This window comes from Melanostigma gelatinosum (genome assembly GCF_949748355.1).
Source record: "Melanostigma gelatinosum genome assembly, chromosome: 14".
In the NCBI taxonomy this organism is placed as follows: domain Eukaryota; kingdom Metazoa; phylum Chordata; class Actinopteri; order Perciformes; family Zoarcidae; genus Melanostigma; species Melanostigma gelatinosum.
In genome coordinates, this window is record NC_136647.1 from 16,443,738 (window position 1) to 16,465,028 (window position 21,291).

Below are 21,291 nucleotides of genomic sequence, written 5' to 3' on the forward strand. Positions count from 1 at the left end.
TTGGTTTTATTCTTTGCATTATTAAACTCTCCTCCTTTACATCTGGATGTTCCTGTAATGTATTTGTTTATTATTCATATGATAAAGTAAGTACATTGGATCACATTAACTCACAGAGTCACAGATCAAGCTTTTATAAAGAAGCAGCACGGAATTGAAGAATTTGATACAAAGTATCTTCATCTGTTCTTGCAACAGAAGCATTTAGTGGCTAAAGATCAGGTAATAAGACCTTTTCTGTGGTGGCAGCTACATTGCATATTTAATATCATATATTAATTAATATATTGCATATTATGCAATGGTCCCAAAAAAAGGATGTAGGTTCAATGTTTTATAGGGTGATGGTAACTCAGTAAGCCCACATGGTGGTGCTATAGGACAGCTTGTCGTATTGCTATCGGCTCTATGAAGTAGATGTAGAAGTAGCTATCTTACGTCATGGAGGTCATATCAATGTTTCCCTCGTAGAGGGTTCCTCGTGATCCCTTTTTTCCCGAAACTTCAGTGCGGAATATATCGAGAAAAATCAAATGATAATGATAAAATTTGAGGATTTGAGAAGAATTACAAACATACACATGTGTAAACAGCTAGTCCGTGGATTCAACACACAAATATAGAAAATCCATACGCACGTGTACTTTAAATTAGACAGAATGAACCGAACACGAAGCAATATTTTTCACATGATATATGTTGCTTTCATTAAGGTCGACAATTCTGACAATGCAACCGGGAAACAGTGAAAAGGTGTTCTGGATAGAAGCTGTGAACAAATTCATTGTCATGTATAACCTGTAACTACTTCTCCCACACTGTGGATGAGCAAAGAATTACAATGTGTGGGAGACATATTGTACAGCTCTGATACGCAAAGTCCTGATCTTAATTAATCAAAGCTTTGAGCCGTGATGTCTTTCAAACCCTTTAATTATAAAACAGGATCAATACCAACCTTTATATTGCAGTGGTTTTGCTCGTGATCGACACTGCCATGTGTTTTCTGGATCTAGTTGAAGGAATTTTTGTGCACTTTGGAGATTTCCCGCAGACATAAAACGGCCATTGTTTTCCCGAAGGGCTCTGGCGAACAGGTTTCCACATGAATCACAGTCAAGGAAGCGGTTCCAACAGAGCGGGGAAATTTATTTTTGGTTTAAAAGTGCCTTTACAGTACCCCATGAGATATACAATTTAGACGAGACGAGACAAGTGATGTTTGTCAATGACAAGGTTTGGATTAGAAGACATTATGGTAGAGTTACACTCACTGTATGAACAGTTTTAGAATCTCAATTGCATGGCACAAACTAATGAGAACAGGAAAGAAAAAGACAATGAATTCAGAAATAATGTTTCACAGGATAAAATCCTGTCATTTAAAAAGGGAGGATTTCATTCACAGTTGTGGTCCTATTTTGCATTTGCTCACGTTCAAACAATCACAAAGGCGCTCGGCACTGAAACCATCCCTAAGCCACTCAGAATCCTGAAGCACAAATGTCACAACAACCAAACCTCCCTGGTGAGGTCCTCGGCTTTCTAAAATAAACCGTTCTATATATTGCTTCTTTTTTTTTGGGATGCATTTGTGCAAAAAAAATCTCAGTGACGATTAACATGAACCGAAAGTAAACGCACACACACCTGGGACATCACTAACTCGCTCTCGTGTAAGGAGTGATATTGCACTGCTTTTTTTTTTTTCAACAAACAGAAAAGTATTACACCGGTGCCAGACATCTGTCAGTACACCCATGACACAGGCACCCACTGTGGGGTAGAGGTGGCACGCTCCATGGCCTCCTCCACACCTTTCACGCTTTCATTCACGTCGTTGTTGACAAGGACCACGTCAAAGATATGCCGGTACGTGGTGAAAATGGCGTCCGACTCTTTCTGGATCATCTGCAGGTTTTCCGTCTAGGAGACAAGACACGGAGGGTTAAGCGGCTGCTGGGTGATTGAGTTTGATGTTTCAAAAGCACTCGAGTGTATTCGGAGAAAGATTTAGCACCTGGGCAGCTGTGTTGGTCGGAGCGATGAACACCACGAGAGGTGCAAAGTCAGCAGTCCGCAAGACCTTCAAGGTCTGCATTCAAATGTTACAGAAAAGAAAAGAAGAATTTTGTTAAACTGATTAACTACATTGAAACCGCTTGTAAAGGCCACCTTCACCTACATCTTTTATTTAAATGTGTTTGTATTCAGCACGTTTATGCGGAACTTTAGTGTTTGCAGCTCAATGTAGGCGACTTTTTACTTCACCTCAGACAGATAGTAGGTCTAACTTCAGCACACATCTTAATGAATACATTTATATTGCCTATTCACATATACATTTTTAATGACAGAAATAGGATTGTATACTTCAAATGTTCCACTTCCTGTTAACCTACAAGCAGCCAGAGCAGCAGAAAAAAAGAGCTGATAGTTGCTTGATGCAGGTTAATCTCGCAATTTTAAATACTTGCAAACAGATCAAAGAGGCATAAAAAAGACATCCTTAAACTATATCTGACTCTGGGTAATGTTCAATTAATAGTACAATTTCCCTCAACGATCCCTTTCGTGTCATGTCTCCTGTGAATGCAAACCTGTGGTTCTATATCCAGTAAAGCGATTTTTTCTTGCTCGTGGATCTTGTGGATGGTCTCAGTTTTGGTACCGAACATGTTTCCCTGGAAGCTGCCATACTCCAGCAGCTCATTTCCAGAGATGCACTTGGTCATGGCTTCATGGGAGATGAAGTAATACTCCTGTCCATTCTCCTCCTCCTTCCGTTGGGGTCTGCTGGTGTCTGTGTAGAAGGTTCAAGACTTAGCCAAAGGACAAGTCAGCAAACTTGTTTATTGTAGTGAAAGAAAGAAAAAAGAAAGTCTGGTGGTCTACTCACGAGGTGCAGGGTAGGAAAACTTCTCAGGGTATTTGGTCAATAGTGCATTTTTGATATGGCTTCTTCCTACACCAGGTGCACCTAAAAAACACGATTTATTTTATTTCCAAAGACATTTCAATCAAACATTAACCTCCATGTCTGAATCTTTGGTTGCAGAGAAACTATCTTTACATCGTCTGAGGTTTTAATAGAGTGCTGTAGATTTGCCAGATGTGGAACATGTGCATCAGAAATGATTGAGAAAAATGAATTTGATACCCCCTATTGAGTAATGTAACCCAGCTTACCGATGAGCACCAGCGTTTTCCTTTTGAAAGCAGGGAGTCGAACAACCTCCTCGTAAGAAATCACATCCAGCTGGTCAAAAACTGCAACAGAAGAACAGAAGGGATTTTGTTTTAGACAAAGCCACAGCACACTGACACTGAGGGAAAAGAAGCATGACTCTAGCGATACACTCACTCGAGCTGTGTTTAGCCAGGTACTTGTCTTTGCACTTCTTTTTCTTCCCAAATGGGCTGCAGGACGGACTGCCCTCTCTGGCCTTGCTTTTACTTGCCACCCTCCTGCAGAGTGACAAGAGATGTAGGTTAAGATTGGAAACATTTTTGCTCAGCTGTATCATGTCAATCTTTGGCATCGTCATGGTATGTGCGACTTCATACGGCAGAGCTGTTTACCATTCCTGGAGCTCCGGGGAGGGAATCAGTCCAGCGTAGTCAGCAACGCCGCTTTCCACTCTGCCCTGCCACCAGTTTGGATCCTGCTTGTTGATAATCTGAATGATGTCACCAGTTTGAAACTTAAGGCCTGCCTCTTTGCACGGGATGAGGTCATCCTTGGTGGGGTCATAGTCAAACTGGGCCCTCATGTACATCTATAGATGAAGAGTACATATGGGTTTATTGACTTTTTTTGGGGAGAAAGAAGGAGCTCATGAAGACTTGCAGTGTGTATTTGGTGTTACTGGACATTACTGATGAATCTGCAGACGTTACTCATGTGTTTATTCTCCCATCCTCTAGGTCAGCTGTGAAAATAGTCCCTGGTATCAGAGTATTTATTGCTGTACTGGGTTTTAAGTTAGCTCATGCAAAGCTTGAATTTAAAGATTCAACATTTTGTTTTTCTTCAAAGGTCAAGCCATAAAGTAGAGGGACATCTCAAGTTTATGCTTAAAATCTCGTATGTGTATTTCTCTATGTAACAGAAGCCTTTAACAGCCTGCTGACGGCGTACATAACACACCCATATTGTTGTAATGAGGGCCTAACATCATGAGCATGTGTGAATCAGCAAATGTCGGACTTCAAAGACCTACGGCACCTATACGTAGGTCTAATTAAATATTCATATTAGGACTTTCTAAAATATACATTTAGATTCTGCAACGGTTAATTGGGAAATCCACCCTTTAACAGAATTTACATGTTCATGATATGATCTTGGACAGCTCAATTCATGTTGTGAAAATTAACTTTTTACTCCCGGTTCCAGACGGGAGGTCTAATTCATCAAATCATCAATTATGTCTATTTATGTTATCAATTATTAGTGGTAAATTCCTACTGGTGTCCTAATTGAAAAGCTGCTCACAAAAAGAGTAGTTGCATACAGCTCCAGAGTAGAACACCAACTCCTGCTGAGATTTGTAGTCTCATTTCTGAGAGAGAGATTTATGTAGAAACCTCTCCTAAAGGTTAAAGATCACAACAGGAACACGTGTAAATTCTCCTCAGGGTAAAATATTACTGTTGTTAGTAGAGTTCATGAACATTTTATGGTTTGCCCAAGTTACTCCAGTGATAGTTGCACACAGAAAAAGTGAAGACACCTATTATGTACAAAGAGTGGAGTGTACTGGAGTGGTTTGGGTCACCAAAAATGATGCTCTTTGAGCATTAACATTTTTAAAGCGTATTAACTACGCCTACATATTAATTGACTATAAACCTTTAAGTAGACTGCCATCACTGACCACAGCAAAGTTGGAACTTAATGCAGCGATGAACTGTATTAAGACCAGCGTAACATCACTGAATGCAATGTATTCTTTGTGGTTATTTGATTATGCAACATACTGTTGTTATACGTTGCTGAATCAAACCAGCAGCCATTCTTTGGTGCATAGGAAGCACATAAATGGCCGCTGGGGGGGGGATATGTGATGTGGCCAGTAGATGGCAGAATGAAACACCAAAGTGGTTCAAGTCAAACTAGCAAAATGAATGTGAGTGATGTTCTTTAAACTTATTTTATAGTCACCTGGGTTGCTCATTGACTAAGAGGAGATTCACCTAACAAAGAACAGAATCCTCTTAAGAAGTAAACTGTAGAAGGACAAACCGAAAGAAATGCAATCAAACTGGTCTTTGTAGATTACGCCACGAGAAGTTACCATTGGATTTGACTGTCAAGTTCATTTTCTTGGTTAAATTCAGGCAAAATTACAGTTTGGAGACGACAAATACAAAACACAAAATCACCCACAAGACCAAAAGGTGAATGTATATTCTACAGGTCATGTTATTACCTCACAGGCTCGGGATCGACTCGGCACGTTGGGAACGATCTTCATTGTGACGACTCCGTTGGTTTCTTTCTGCGTGTGAACTCATATGGGTTAACTCATGCGTAGTGGTATAAGTGCAGTAATTACATTAAAAAAAATGTGCATTGACTTTAGTGCCAAAATGAAAATGATGATAAATGAACTTACCAGAATCTTTTGGAGCTGATCCACAGTTTGGTTTGACACACTTTTCCCATTGATTTCCGCTATTTCGTCCCCTTCGTGTAAAGACCCTGGAGAGAGGCAGAGACCGGGAGAGGTGTAGCAGCTTTCAATATCATCTTCTGTGTTTTCTGTTCACTGCATTATGGTCCCAATATGTGTTAGCAGCTCCAGAAGTAACATCTATTCCCCTGAGAGATAAACTGAAGATGTGGAAGGCCTTGTATAATGACCGTGATTTAAATCGATTATTACTGACAGTTAAAAAGCTGAATCTTAAATCATAAATGCATAATGTAAACAAAAAATACATAAAATATGTTGAACCTGAATAGTTTAAGTATTTTTTTACAGCTCGGCTTGTGTTTGGCCTGAGATGTACTGTATAAATGATCATGAAGCTGCTAAGACAGATTTGCATGAGACAAACTATTGACCTTTTGGGAAGAGAATGTTCTAGCACACGGTCAGCACACACACTCAAATAAATATGTGATTGATTACCTTGTCTGTGGATCATGCCCCCATGCAATATTCTGGCCACAGTGCACCTTTGTTTGTTATTCAGCTTCAGAGTGACCCCCTGCAGACAAAGACCACCGTCAATGAGGAGGAATCAGCAACACAAATATAAAAACATAGAAACGTGTGTAGAGGCAGATCGTGTACCATTGGCTCTGAAGGACTCTTTTCAAATTCTACTTCTTTCATCCTGGTCACTTCTGTGCCGTTCATGTGTCCAGCGCTACCGTTGGTGTAAACGTCAGCGCCCTTATTCTCATAGGTTTGCATAGCAGCCTGTCGGAAAAAAAGAAAAAAAGATGAACCATGTATTGTTTTATGTCACACAGAATGAAATCAACTTTGCTTAAAAGGAAAAGAACAACGTTTAAACCTTCCCTTTGGTAAATAATCAAACTGAAGATTTAGAGTGAGATCAGATCATTATCACTCTGCTATTTCCAATAACAGCCGTGGAAGTTTTTCTTTTGCTAATGCGTGCCAACAGCCGTGTTTCATTTGCAGTTTCAACATATGTTCGAGGTTGAAAATTAACCCGGTGTAATCACACCTCATTAGCCACGTCCAGCGATCTGGTCCACCTGGTTCATGTGGTCATGGATACCACCAGTCTCATCAGGTGATCGCATGGAAGAGTGGCATTAATGTGAGGAAGCTCATCCTCATAGCGTTGGAATGAACCGTCTAAGTTTGGATAGAAATCAAAAGCAGGGACCCAAGGCTGACTTCGTGGAGTCGCACTACGCTTTTACACTCACGTGAACCCAAAGAAGAGTTGAAAAGCAGGAAATCCCCGGGAAATTTCCACCCTACTTCCATAGTGTCAACAAAGGTGGTCTCTAGTCCAGATCCCCGTCAGAGAAGAGACATGAGACATGGAAACGACACATCAGCACTGCTTCAGCAAAAAGAAAACTCTATTATCTGTCTTCCAGCATCAGCACGACAATAAACCAATAAATATCATTGTCGCATTCCTCCTCCACGCCTGAAAGCTCGGCCCTAAAAAACTAATTGTAAACACATGATATCTTCTGGGTCCAGGCTACAAGGCTAATGACACCAATGACTCTCTCCAGGAAAGGTCGGGGCCCTGTATGCAGCTAGCCGTTTCAATTCCTGTCCTGCAAGTTTATAGAAAAAGAAAGGTGAGGCTGCGAAGAAACAATAGTAAACATGCAAACTTATCAAACTTAGCATACATTCCTCGTCAGCCTGTCCAAATAAATTGGACAAAGAAAGCTTTAACCACATTAAACTTAGCTTTATTAAATGTCAGGTCTCTGTCAGGAAAAACATTTTTAATCAATGATTTTATTGTTCGGCACAAACTGGACATTTTGTTTTTAACTGAAACTTGGTTAAATCAAGATAACAGTGCAGCTGTTCTTATTGAATCAACACCTCCCAACTTCAGTTTCATGAGTGAAACAAGAGCGCATAAGAAAGGAGGTAGAGTTGCCATTTTATTTAATGATTCTCTTCAATGCAAGCAGATGCCCTTTGGTCATTTTAGTTCTTTTGAATATGTGGCTCTGAATTCCACTCAAGCTTTATTTCTCAACATTTACAGACCGCCTAAATACTGTGCAACCTTCTTTGATGAGTTTACTGAACTGCTGTCTATAATCTGTATTGATTTTGACTGTGTTGTTATTGTTGGTGATTTTAACATCCATGTTGATAATCCCCAGGACAGAGAGTCTATAGAACTATGTGGTGTCCTTGATAACTATGATCTGACTCAGCATGTGACAGGACCCACCCACAACAGAGGGCACACTCTGGACCTAATCATCACCAAAGGTGTAAATATTTCCAAGGTTGCTGTGACTGATGTTGCACTCTCTGATCATTTCTGTGTTTTCTTTGAGAGTGCAATCTCCTTGCACACAATGTCCAAACCAAGGTTGTGACAAAGCGTTACATCTCTGAAAACACCAGTGAACTATTTATTCAGAAGTTCTCCTCCACACCAGCCCTCTCTTGCCTCTCAGTCAATGAGCTTGTAGATGGCTTCAATTTTAAAGTTAAAAATATTATTGATGCCATTGCACCCACTAAAGTGAAGGTTGTCCCGGGTAAGCAAAATCTACATAACTATGTCACCAGGGGACTATAATCCCATATCTGGAACAAAGTCCCAGAAAGCTGCAGGTCTGCTGAGACCCTCAGCTCATTTAAATCAAGATTGAAGACTTTTCTGTTTGCTGCTGCCTTTAATTGAACCACATTCAATTCATATATTAATCAATTTCCTGCATTTCTGCATTTCACTACTGCATTTTATTTCTTGCACTATTTTTGAATGTTTTAATGAATGTTCTTAATTGTTTTTAAATCTCCTTTTCTTTTGCCTTATGTTTTGATGCTTTTAATGGTTTTATGTGAAGCACTTTGAATTACCTTGTTGTTGAAATGTGCTATACAAATAAACTTGCCTTGCCTTGCAAGAGTGTTTCTACTGTAGGTTTATTCCTCTTATGAGTTTCATTCATCTTAATCAAACTCGGCATTCGTTCAGTGAACAGCGCTGGTCAAGCAAGCAGGAGCCACGCAGTTGTTTTTTTTACTTGTGCAACATGATATTTATTCACCAGCCTTGTGCTGTTTATGTGTCAGGAATGTGTGCCGTACCAGGAGCGAGTATTTGGATGGCGTCCAATGGTGAACCGATGAAATGACATCCTCTGAGGAAAGGAGTCTGTACAGCTCGCTACAGTTAAATCCCCACAAACAAATCCATCGTGAAACAACACACACTGATTTCTATCTCTGAACTCCAAATGTGTCTCACTTGTTGTTCCTATTCCGGATATTAAAACTTAACTTGCAGTTCAAAGCTGCTCCAAAGTTAATGGAAGAGCAATTATGTGGAACCACATGTCCGTGATCTTGTGACTCAGCGTAAATTCACTTGATGAAAGCGCATAAGTGTGGACACTAACATTTATTGTTTTTCCCAATTTAGAGAGACTACGGTACTTGTGTGTGTGTGTGTGTGTGCCCATTACAGGCAGGGATAAATGCTCAACTTATGTTCACAATTATCGGGGAGTTCTCCACAAGGAACAGAGCAGGAGACTTTATTTCCTCCCAACAAAGTGCTGACCCTCAGGACCGAGCAGGAAGGAAACGGACAAAGGTTAAATCTAAAGGCTTTAGCACGAACCTACCGAACCTAAAAACAGATGTATCCCATACAGCAGGCAATATATACCGGTACACGTCTTCACCACTGAATGCTAACATACCCCATGTGATGAGTTTTGGATTGGATTGGCACTGAGAGTATTCGTCTGCTTTGTCACAGTGTGATGCAATCACAGTAAACATATGTTACTCTAACCAGGGTCAGGAAGCCCTGACAGAAACATGAAAGCCGGGCTTGTGTGTGGAGAAGCAACAGAATAAACAAAGAAGTCAAGTGAAAGACACAAATGCGTCGAGGAAAGAGCAGAGTGTCCCCCCTGATCTGCTCACCTCACCTAAAAAGGTACATTTGGCTTCATATGAAGGAGATCAAACAGAGAGTGCATTTCAGAAAGCCATTCTCTGGATAAGATAAAACGCTATGAAGACCGAAACCTTATTGTTCTGCCTGCTTTCCTCCACTAGGACACGCGATCTAATGCGACTGATTGCATTACGAAACAATACGTCTCTTTCTGCCCTCTTCTTTCTCGTGAGACGACTTGTCTTCTAAAGCCAAGAAATAGTATTTATTAATTTATGACCCCCCCCCCCCCCCCTCCCTGTGGGATTTAGGGCTGGTCTGCAAATAAGTACTGATCTCTTGAAGGAACACAGTAGGAGATCAATGTTCGACCATATGGGGCCGGAAGAATTTGGATTGAATGCGCAGAAATAGCTGAGAGGGACAGCAGAGACATTAAGTCCTCATGCTCGGTCACACCCGCCTGAAGCCCGACTTGCGTAAACTTGTTTTGTTCTTAACGTGACAGCAAGAAGTGTGGCTACAATAACAAGTTGAAACGCCTGAATGTCCCGTCTATGAAGGGCCCGTGTACAGTCAGTCAGTATCTCCAGACTAGGACAACAGCTCCATGTAAGGCAGGAGAACACCACTGAGCTGGAAACACGTGCAGAACAGAACAGGCCGCCTCACTTTATTAGTTTTTATGACCAATCTCAAGGTAAAGAATCCATTCGGTTCAGCAAATCAGTCGGATGTTCACTCACGTACCACAATATGAGCCCACTGCAGTGTCTGCGCTGTGAGATAAATGGAGCATGTGACCTCGCTTTAAGAGACAGTGATTCCCCATATCGCCATTGAGCAGAAGAACACGTCGCCGAGATTGCAAACTCAAGGCTGTGAAACTGTAAAAACTGCTGATATCAGGAAAAGGAGTTTCCTCCCTTCTCCATTCCCCCTCAGTGGCTCGCTGCTGACTGTTCAAATTCAGAGAAGAGGTTTAGGACAAACAGTTCCCTCTGTGTCACTGCGGGCAAAATTGATACCTTGAGGTCGTCAAGTCATAAAAACAAAACAAAAAAGGTTGCAACAGTCTTAACTACTTAGTGGTCACACATGTTGTCCAGCATTAATTAAGGCAAAGTGGTTTCGCAACATAATCTGGCCTTAACTTGAAAACAAGTTCATGTCTTAAATGCCAACCCGGTGTTACAGTGTGAAGTAGTAAACAGGCGAAGCAGCAGCACTTGTAGCTGCAGGCAAAGTTCACAGGCTCGTTGTAATATGACCACAGCCAAACGTATGGACTGACATGTGATGGAGCCTCGTTTCCCCAAATCGTCAGATGATTCCCATGTGTAGCTTTTAGGTGGAACCCAGAAGTGAAACTGCCAATGTAATGTCTACTTGGATCCAACTAAAGCTGACTGAGCACCGCTGAGCAATGCAGTGGTTCCTTCACGGACCTGCTGATGTGATGTTTTTAAAGGAAGACCTTCGTGTATAGTTTCACAGACTACACTCAGTTGCTGTATGTTCTGTTTCGAAAACACGACTGGGTCTATTTTTAGAGATCTTGTCGAGGAACAAACAACGGTCATGTGCCCCATCTCTGCTTCCCGGAAGCAAACGTATGTACACCAAGATCTTGGGGTCAAAAAAGAAGAAAAAAAAAAGATAAAGACAGTAAAAACGAGACCTTACCTTGTCAGACTTTGGTTTGTTTTGAAGGAGCTGCTCCAGGTAGAGATCGGAGAGGGCTGTCCGCACGCTGTTCACAGACTCCAGTATGACAGCGGGTTCGTTTTTATTGGATTTTAAAGTCATCTTTCCGTTAGCTAGAAAAACAAACTGTGAACCCGATGTGCCCCCACCGCTCAAAGTCCGCAAGAGGCCGGTCTCGCCACGAAACGCGGAGAGGAATCTGCCGATAAGGAGCCCGGGCGATGCGATAAGTCACCCTCTGAGATAAAAGTCCAAGGTTTTGATCAGCAGCAGGTGAGGTGCACGAGATATCTGCTGCGGGGACACCGCTGACAAAGCAAGTAAACATGCAACTGACTGCTGCTCAGAGGGGTAGGCTAATGCTGCCTTCAGGTGCGCCCTATAAACTCCTGAATCGTAGTACTCAAGTTGTTTCTATTGTAGGCTTTACATTTAAGTGTTTCAACTGTGAAATTACAGCACAATAGAGCATGTAACAGGATTATTTTCCTCAAGGCCCACATTAAGTGCTACTATGCTGCTGTGTTTAGATTAAACTTTAGCAGCATATGTTCTTAATTGCTTATTTAACATGTCCTATCTATTCATACATGAATTAAGACTAGTTAACTGTAGCCCAAGAAATATTGGAAGCAAATTTATAATAGCCTAGTGTTTGGTTGCCTTGCTCTGTTTTATTCTATTGTTTCACGTTTTTCAATTTTCCATTTTTCAATCTGCTCAAATTTGAAACTTTTAAGTTATCTAATTCAATAAAAGTGTGAGAGCCGACCGGAACGATAGAAACATACATTAATAATTATAGATAACAACGGTCGTCTCGTTACCATGTTGTGTGGCCCCGTAACGTCACATTCTGATGAACAATCCACCTTCATATAGCTCACTCTAACAGTTCGTGGACACCGAATGGAAGACCCTAATTTCCGACAGTACATGAATGCGGCATTACCGCAGCGTTCTCAGCAGGGCTGCACTATCAGGCTACAAGGAAGCCAAATAACAGAGTGCTACTGACTGTTATCCCCTCCCAGCAGCTGACTTGGAGGGATGTCCATTACAAAACAAAGCGTGAGTATGTTTGTCTGGGTGCTAATTTTAACAATCATCAACGGGAAATTAGCCTACACCGATCACGTGATGTATTAATACACGGGCGTTTCAGTCGTGTACAGATGCAAAATAATAAATAAAAAAACACGTGTACACTTTATTTTGAAAACAGGGCCTGAGTGTTAGTCTATGATTACATATTTAAATATAAAAATCTGGTGTTTCCCCCGATGGTTCCAGTCCCTTTTCCTGTACCTCAGATTTTTCAAATTTACATTGACACAAACTTCACTTTAGGCTCCTGAAACAAACTGATCAATGACATGTTCAACTTCAATACAGAGAATGGCAAACCACACACTACCAGAGGAATACACACGGTTTATGTCTGGTATATGCAAAATGGAATTCTTTACTTCTGCACAAATCACTCCCGTCTGTATAACAGTTTCATACAGAGGATTACTTTGTAACAAATCGTCATGGTAAAATGATCACACTTCTGTTTGGCTGCTCTATTATGATTTATGCATCCGGAATATTCTTCTATTAAACTTCCCAATTGATATGGACACCAAAGTGTGCAGCAGGGCCAACAGCTGTGCTCTTCGTTGTGAAGCACAACAAAACAGATAATTGATAGTTGGGGGAAAAGGAAAGCGGTATTCAGCCAGGTGATTTGTGAATTAAAAACCAGAGAGGAGTCCAGAGGGCGCCAGCATGCAGGTTTGTATCAGCCATCCGCCTAACATGGCCTCATCTGTGAATATGGGGTGAGCAAGCTATTAGCTTCACCTCTGCCTCTCATTCAAACAGCTGTCAGGTTCCCAGAGTATAAAGGCCTCTCATGCTGTCAGGTGAGCAGCACATACTTCTGCCGCTTCTGTCATGTCACATCCAGTTACTGGCCTTCTCTCACTCATTGCCCTCAGAGGTTTTCCACCTCTCCTGTGTCTCCTGTGCCCCACCTCATCTAAAACAAAGACCGCTTCCGCTGACATCATAAAACATGCACACGCAGCCATCAGGTGAAAAGCATTCATTTATTTCACAGGAGACATTTGGATTTGTCACAGTAAGAAAAGCACAGGGGTAAATAATAAAACGATGGCTGAATTCAATGTAGCTGCTTTCGTTTCAGGGTCCTGGTATTGTGAATGTGGGCTCACTGTCATGGCTTACTGGGACACTCGACGAGAACAGAGCCATTGTTGGTGCTAACAACATGCTGCCGTGACAAGATGTCTACTGTGAAAAAGGCCGTTTGTTTTAGTTGAGACTTTAAACATTGATATCTCCACAGTAGCTGCACAGATTTTTACCATTCCAACTGCATTTGAAAACGTACATCTCCCTTTGCTCTTTTTGCTATTTGAACAGCGATGACAGCACCAATGTCTTACGATTGGGAACACGGGATGTGAACATGTTTAGAGGTAAGCCCCTTCCACCCCAGCTGAACAACTCCCTGAGCGATAGATACCCCTGCAGTCATCTGATTTGTTTGCGGTATACCTGCGTGTCCGCTTCTTTGTTGCTTGACTATAAACTAGATTTTAAACCAAGCAAAGACTGGGTTATCCTTTACACTTCTGTTTGTTGAGTCTACCTGTGTGAGTCCCATTGTCTGGGCCCAAATAATAATAATAATTGTGGTGGAAAATAATCTTTTTAACCTCCCGGTGAGAAATAATCGAGATGAGAAAACTCTTAAAATGTAAAAACATATTTATTGAACAGACACTAATAATAATTCAGCTGAATGGATAGACCTCTTTCCCCACGGATGGTTCTGAGGTCTAACAACAATGAATAGACAAAACAGAGTATATATGCACATTATCTCGTCTCGTCTCCTCTCCCGGTACCCGACACCCTCGGACGGTGTTCCTCTATTTGGAAGTTGAGTCAACTCTCTCCTAACGCACACATGCAATAAGTGCTGTGCATCCGGGTATCGAGGTCGAGGGGACCACGCATGCGCCGAATTGACCCACTTTAACGGCTTTATGATTTCACACGAGGTGTATAGGTGTGAACCAAAATTGCAATAGAGCGATTTAACCGTGTTTAATAATTAATCTCGATTTAGTAAGACATTTTGTGAGAGTAAAGAGTGAAGAGGTGGAGCCATGAGGGAGATCATGCGTGGCTTCCGGGCAAAGAAGAACGTCATAATTTTAATTTTGGGGTTAATTCTACTCTTTACATCGAACAGTGCTCACGATGCTGGGCACGTTCAATAGGATACTGCGAGCCGCGCTGAAACAGCCTCAGCCTCCGCTGCTGTCTGGCTTCAGAAGCTCGCAGCTGTCATGGAGACACATGATGCAGATCCGCGCGTGTGCTGCGGGTTCAGCAACATTTCAGACTCTGGAAGACTGTCTCGGTGAGTATTGATAACATTGTAACCTCCTGCACCTCTTGCACCTCCTAGGCCATCCTATCAATTTCAGCAAACATCCCAGTATGATTTAATGCAAAAAAAATGTAAGTATCAAACACGCATTATTACTTGGCAGTTAAATATTTAACATGTATTCCAACACGAAAACAATAACACTGTAGTGGCCATTTGTCGGCTAAATCAAACTTAAACAAATAATAATCAAACGCCACTGATGCACCGTGGTCGGTATCCTTACGCAGCCAGAAGAGAGTAAAATGTCCAAGCAGGATTCCATTTTTGTGTATTTATTAAATAAAACAAGCAAACAAACTCCTGTCGTGCTGTCTCTCCTGTCCTGTGCAGTGCAATGCTGCTGTGCAGCTGGTAAAAACTATACGCCCACCCCGGTGCATGCTGGTCCTACCTTTCTCCTCGTTTAAATAGCAACAGGTGCCCACAGTAATTACCCAAAAAATAATAGAACTAAACAAATTACTATTAAAGAGAAAAATAATCTTAACATATGAAACATCTACAATAATTAAACAATACTACTTATAAATGACATAACAAACTACAATATCAAATAAATAGCTCCAACAAACACTTATATAACATAATATAACATGTTTATTTATTGAGATGCCCCTATGGACCTTGTTATAGGAGGTAAAGATCAGGAGAAGTAAACATGAAGTGTAATTATGAATACTGATGTTAAATTAAGCTATGATGAGTTTTCACTGTTAATTTAACATCTCTATTACATGTTGATGCCTCCATGACCAAGTTAAGCAGATGAGACTGAGGACAAGTAGAAGAAAAGATGTTCACTTTGTCTAATATGTAGCTTGACAGAGTTCTCATGTGTGTCCTGGTGTTCTCATGTTTCCTTACCTCCTCATCCCTCACTCCCTACCCTGGTGTTCTCATGTTTCCTTACCTCCTCATCCCTCACTCCCGTAACTGTCCGTGCTGGATCCGTCCCCGTTGGTTTAAAAAGCTAAATAAATGATTAGCATGACGTCATCCAGCTAGCCAAACCTGTCTGGTGTACAGCTAGTACAGAAGCTTCATGTACTGCTTCCCTTTCCTGCTAGTCTGCTGTCTGATTGTGAGGTCAGGGCAGGCTGATCTGATATCAGCTCTTTGGCTGCAGAATCTCCGCCAAAGTTCTCCTCTCAAACGGGTCTTGGAGGAGGAGTGCTCGCGCTGGCGCGGGCGCCTGTAGAGACTTCTGACGAGAACGCGCAGCGAGGGGGGCCTGATCGTTCTGGCCCCAAGCTGAATCTATTTGAGGGCGCTGATTGGCTCAATTCTATGTCACTCATTTATATCTTGAATCAGCAATTGGCTAAACTGCTTCATAGACCCGCCTCTTTTGGGCCAAAACGATCAGGCCCCCCAAGCTGCACGTTCTCAGAGTGTCGTGCACACAGACAGAGAGCACGAGCAGAGAGCACACAGGCGGAGAGCACGAGCAGGAAAAGCATATATTTTGCGCAGATATCATACTTTACACACATTACTGGGTACATTCCATAGTTCAAAAACACAAATATTGACAATTTATATAATTTATGATTATTATAATTTTATTTATTATTATTTTATTTAAGCCGCCACTGCTTGCACGTATGTGTGAGGCAGAACTCACTGTTGAGTCGACCATGTGCATGTGATGATTTCGCCAGTGCTCAACTATGGAGGGACGACTATGAGTTTGAACTACTTGTGGCTGCGGGATCACTGCCGCTCCCCCTCTTCATACAACTCCGGGACTAACCAGAGGGACCTGGACACTGGGAGTATAGACCTCAACATCCGTCCTGACAATACAACTGTGCAAGATGGCCATCTCGTCCTCACGTGTAAGTCAGTTTAAAGTACAGTTCTACCCACCTGCACATCTGGGAAACACTTGGCAGAAAGCGCTCTTGTCTTAATATATTCCACCACTGCACCTCAGAACAAATAGTACATCCGAAGCTGGACACGGGTCCCATTGGGCCAAATGTTCAATCAAATTGACCCCAATCTCACACACTGAAAACCTGAAACGAATCTGTCATGACATTCTGCCGTGTGCATTGCCGTGGGCAAACACATTTTAAACAATTAATCTGACCTCGCATTTAAAACATTGTTATGCTCCATTGCTCCTCTGACACGAGTTGCCCAAGGCCATCGCGGAAAGTAACAACACAAGCACCAATAAATAAAGCTATACAATATGAAATAAGGCATTTATAACATGCAACCTTGGGCCAGATTCAATCACTCATTTTCAATGAACAAATAAATTGCGTCTATTGTCTCTAGGGCTATTTAGTCAGATACAACACAGTGAATGAGTCAATCATGAGAGCAAATTGTCATTGTCCACTGACTTGAGAAGTTCTCTGCTCATGAAAAGGTCACTCTGTGATAAGTGTGTTTTGTGCAGATTCACTCTGTTGTCAGTTAATCCATCAGGGCATGAAAGAAAGGGGGTTGGCTTTGTTAGATCTGTAATCTTGTAAAACCTTATGTGCTGCAGTACAAAGGTTATTTTCCCAGTTAAGTTTGTTCATGCACATGACACAAGGCCCCGTAAAAGTGTCATGTGCATGAGATTAGATTTAAGATTAGATTAGAATGCTCTAATCATTTCAGGACATTTTGTACTTAAGTACCAAACAAATAGTTCACACACACACACACACACACAATGTGATCTCCATTAACTGTGCCTAATAACAACATATTCTATTTCTGTGTCCCAGGGCCTGGAGGTCATGTTTCAAAGTACGGCCTTAGCTGGCTAGCTGAGAACAGCTATGAAGCAAAGAAGCAGAGCACCGTCCAGCCACGTGTCCTTTGGAATTCAGTCATCTATAAAAATGCAAACGCGCCCTCCGCCAAATGGGACACGTTTATGAGCAGTGATGAGGAAGTAAAGAAGTTTCTTCAAAACTATCTTCTGTACGGGATCGCTTTTGTAGATGATGTCCCAGCTACAGTCGAGGCCACAGAGGCGGTGACCCAGAGGGTCAGTCTTATCAGGTATTAAGTGCTGACTGTGGAACTTTATATCTCACAAATTACATTCTTATGCAACCATATTCAGCATTAGCGATTTGCCTTTCAGTGGCAAAATTCACGGGCAGCCCAGAAGATGTTCGGCCCTGTTCACTTCTTCCTAATCCACTTGTGTTTTTCTGTGTGACTGATCCACTAGGGAGACTACATACGGAAGAATGTGGTCTTTTACGTCAGATTTTTCCAGAGGAGACTCTGCCTACAGCCAGCTGGCTCTGGACCGTCACACTGACACCTCCTACTTCCAGGAACCATGTGGGTAGGTGCAGCAGGGGTGAGCTGACATGGGATTTCAACACAGCCCCAAATAGAAAGGAATTTTGTTACATCCTCAACAAAACCCAGGAAAATGTTGGCATTTTCTAAATCAATGACGCGGATTGCTGTTGCAGAATCCAGGTATTCCACTGCCTCAGGCATGAGGGGACTGGGGGAAGGACACTACTTGTAGATGGGTTCTACGCCGCTGAAAAAGTGCGCCAGCAGTCTCCTGAAAGCTTTGAGCTGCTTGCACGTGTGCCGATCAGGCACGAGTACATTGAATCCTCTGACAACCACCAAAACCACATGACGGGCATCGGCCCTGTGCTTAACGTCTATCCTTGGAACAATGAAATGTCTCTGATCCGGTATGTCAGCGCTTTAGTTTGATGTGATTTTACTCATGTTTGTGCAGTAGTGAATTATAAGATATTAACATTTTAGGGTTTTAATGTAGAGGTAAAGCTTTATATGTTGTGTTATTAAGTTATGCAAGGCTTCCCTTGATTAAATATTAATAAGGAAAATTTGTCCCGAACTAAAAGTTTGTTGAGAAACTTTATAGTTCCTCTGTAGTTTGGACAGTTCATTTCTTGTTATTTTTATATTCGGTTTTTAAAGAAATATTAAGTAGTTTTAAAAGGCATTAAGACATATTTTTGAATTTTTGAAAAGGAAGATTTTTGTATCTTTTATCACCAGATACAACAACTATGACCGATCAGTGATAAACACAATACCCCATGACCGTGTTCAGCGATGGTACGTGGCACATCGAGAGTTGACTACAGAACTGAGGCGGCCAGAGAACGAGCTGTGGGTGAAACTGACTCCAGGGAAAGTAAGAAAGTTACACTTCTTGTTTAAAAGCTCCCCAAATGTCCAATTCAGCCAATTCATTTACAGCGTCAGCAAACTTGGAAAGATACAGATGTAAGTGTCTTTCAGTGTGATCTAAGAACTGTACCCTCTCTTTTCTTCATGAGGTGATTTTCATAGACAACTGGCGTGTCTTGCATGGGAGGGAGTCTTTCACTGGCCTGAGGCAGCTCTGTGGATGCTATCTGACCAGAGACGACGTCCTCAGCTCCGCACGCAGCTTCGGTCTGCAGGCCTGATCCTGGGCATGAAGGTTCCTTCACCTCTGTGCTTAATCAGTTAGCAGCAGGGGCGAACACGCTGTTACTGGGCTTGGTATTGTCTTTTAATTTCCTTTGGGCTCTGTGTAGGCACCTCATCTCACTGATATCAATTCCTGCCTGTAGATGGGTAACAAAGATGTTCTGGCTGATTTGAACCCCCTGCTGTAGAGCACTCCTGTCCTGGCTGTGCACATGTAGTCTGTAATGTTTCCAGTCAGGATGTGTTCTATTAGCACTATTGCTCCTCTGTAAAAGTTAACAAGAACGTGGCACAGGAATTTTGCCTTCTTAAAGCTAAATGATGTATTCTAGAAACGTGTTTTTAATATTTGTCGAAAATCAAATGCTTCAACAAAAAACAAACGTGCGTTGGCCACAGCTCCCTCCCTTCATTCGCGTTTCATAGCAACGTGTTGTAAAACACAGAGAAAGGCCTCTTTGCACACAACGGGATTGACAAAAGAATAAAGTTCCCCTTTTGTGAACAATGCCTCGTGACGAGGTAAGTAGACTACAGGCAAGCAAGAGGATATACATCTCTGCTGTTATTTTGTTGGGTTGGAATATTGAGTTTTACAGTATGGAGTTAACTTAGTAAAACATTCAGCTTGGTAAGGAGCTATTTCTTTATTCTGCCGAGTGACATAAATCCATGTAACGTAATTGTGCTGCTAACGCTAGCTACGTAAACCATGAGTAGAATATGCTTTTCAGTATCCTTCTGCTGAACTCCTTAAGCTGCACTCTGCTCCATCTTGCTTTTACAATGCTGTGTGGGAGGTCACTGCTCATACTCGCATGCAGTAACACGGACGAGCGCCCGGCCCAGCAACCACAACCAAGAGAGAAGCTCTGATTACAACACACACAGAGAGAAGGGAGTGTGACTTCATCCTCTGCTCAGGTCCTTGTTAATTGCTTTGGAAATAATGTTTTGTAATTTAAAAAAAAATCATTTTAAAGTGTTGAATGTCTCCTGAACTACCCCTGGAATAATTAAATGTATAAGCACTGACATCGTTTGATATTATTGAGCTCTTACAATCACATCATCACATTAAAAGGTGTAATAGAGGATGGGACTGGGTCTGTAATATTACCCTTATTACAGTAAGTTAAAGCTTATTAGCACTAAAAAGCAAGTATAGCCGAGGCTATAAGGTAAATCAGTTGCTTTCAAGTACGGTACTTTTGTCTTGATGGCACGAAATGAAAAGTTCAAGGATCCCCAAAGTTGTTACAAGTCATCCTCTGAATGTCTGAATGGAACATCCAGATAATCCATTCTGTTGTTGAGATACTAGTGTCTGGACCAACGTGGTGGACCGATCCGAGGTTCAAGTAACACTAGGGTTATTGTATTTCACTAAAGTGAGGTGTGGGAGATATATGTGTTTCATCTCCGTCTAAATGCAAACAAATCTGAACATAATGATTTTGAGAATCACTGTCAACCTATTCTGCAGATCTGATGTAATCATCAGGTAAGAATTTGTTGGCTGACATGCTTGTTTATTGACAAATCAATTGGAAAAACTCAAATTCATAGTTCTTTATTGAAAAAGAATGTGGGTCAAGCTGGCTGACTTCACATCGTATGTGAGTTCTACTGCGGTTGTAGTGCAGGATGGCTGCGTTGTTTACCGCAGCAGAGCTGCTGTGAATTAATCATGCAAATTAGATTGGCCAAAGGTAGTCGTAGTTAAAGTGTAACCTGTGTAACATAATTCATATAGTTGGTGAATTTGCATTAGCAGAGGCCAGAGGGGAAACCAATCCATGGACAGGAGGAGGACTCTTAACCTGACCGAGCGCTTCAGCTAGATTTTGAGACTCCAGTGTGAGTTTGCGGCCACCTTGATGAACCTTGATGTTATCAATTATAAGCTCCAGGACTCAGTGACTCAGGAAACAGTATTTTATTTAATCAGGATCTCTGGATGTCATTACATAAAGTAATCATACTTCAGCCATAGCTGCTTGACAGTTTGTTTAGAAAAAAGATGAAATAAAGATAGATTTTATCAGTTGAGTTAGTTTTGT

At 41.7% G+C, this 21,291-nt stretch overlaps 2 protein-coding genes across 2 annotated transcripts; one reads left to right on the forward strand and one right to left on the reverse strand.

The window, feature by feature from the left end:
- Nucleotides 1-1,134: 1,134 nt before the first annotated feature.
- On the reverse strand, nt 1,135-11,627 carry mpp1 (MAGUK p55 scaffold protein 1). Its single transcript, XM_079283092.1, has 12 exons — nt 11,302-11,627; nt 6,306-6,434; nt 6,141-6,219; nt 5,622-5,707; nt 5,436-5,504; nt 3,583-3,779; nt 3,365-3,468; nt 3,190-3,270; nt 2,900-2,980; nt 2,601-2,803; nt 2,021-2,095; nt 1,135-1,926 (listed from the first exon to the last, which is right to left on the reverse strand). Exons 1-12 carry the CDS (start codon nt 11,422-11,424, stop codon nt 1,750-1,752), a joined length of 1,404 nt encoding a protein of 467 aa, XP_079139218.1. The 5' UTR covers nt 11,425-11,627; the 3' UTR covers nt 1,135-1,749.
- A 2,974-nt stretch (nt 11,628-14,601) lies between these two features.
- tmlhe (trimethyllysine hydroxylase, epsilon) lies at nt 14,602-20,233 on the forward strand (the record flags this gene model as incomplete). Its single annotated transcript, XM_079283373.1, has 7 exons — nt 14,602-14,764; nt 16,459-16,635; nt 17,530-17,809; nt 17,985-18,104; nt 18,238-18,474; nt 18,809-18,947; nt 19,093-20,233. 7 exons carry the CDS (start codon nt 14,602-14,604, stop codon nt 19,222-19,224), a joined length of 1,248 nt encoding a protein of 415 aa, XP_079139499.1. The 3' UTR covers nt 19,225-20,233.
- Between the last annotated feature and the right edge of the window lie 1,058 nt (nt 20,234-21,291).

What these genes read in the sequence shown, in the direction of transcription:
- mpp1 (XM_079283092.1), bottom strand. Translation starts at nt 11,424, where the DNA reads ATGACTTTAAAATCCAATAAAAACGAACCCGCTGTCATACTGGAGTCT. An exon ending in GGGCATGATCCACAGACAAG is followed by an intron (nt 5,708 to 6,140) that starts GTAATCAATCAC and finishes GCCTCTCTCCAG; the next exon opens with GGTCTTTACACGAAGGGGAC. An exon ending in ATCAGCTCCAAAAGATTCTG is followed by an intron (nt 5,505 to 5,621) that starts GTAAGTTCATTT and finishes GTTCACACGCAG; the next exon opens with AAAGAAACCAACGGAGTCGT.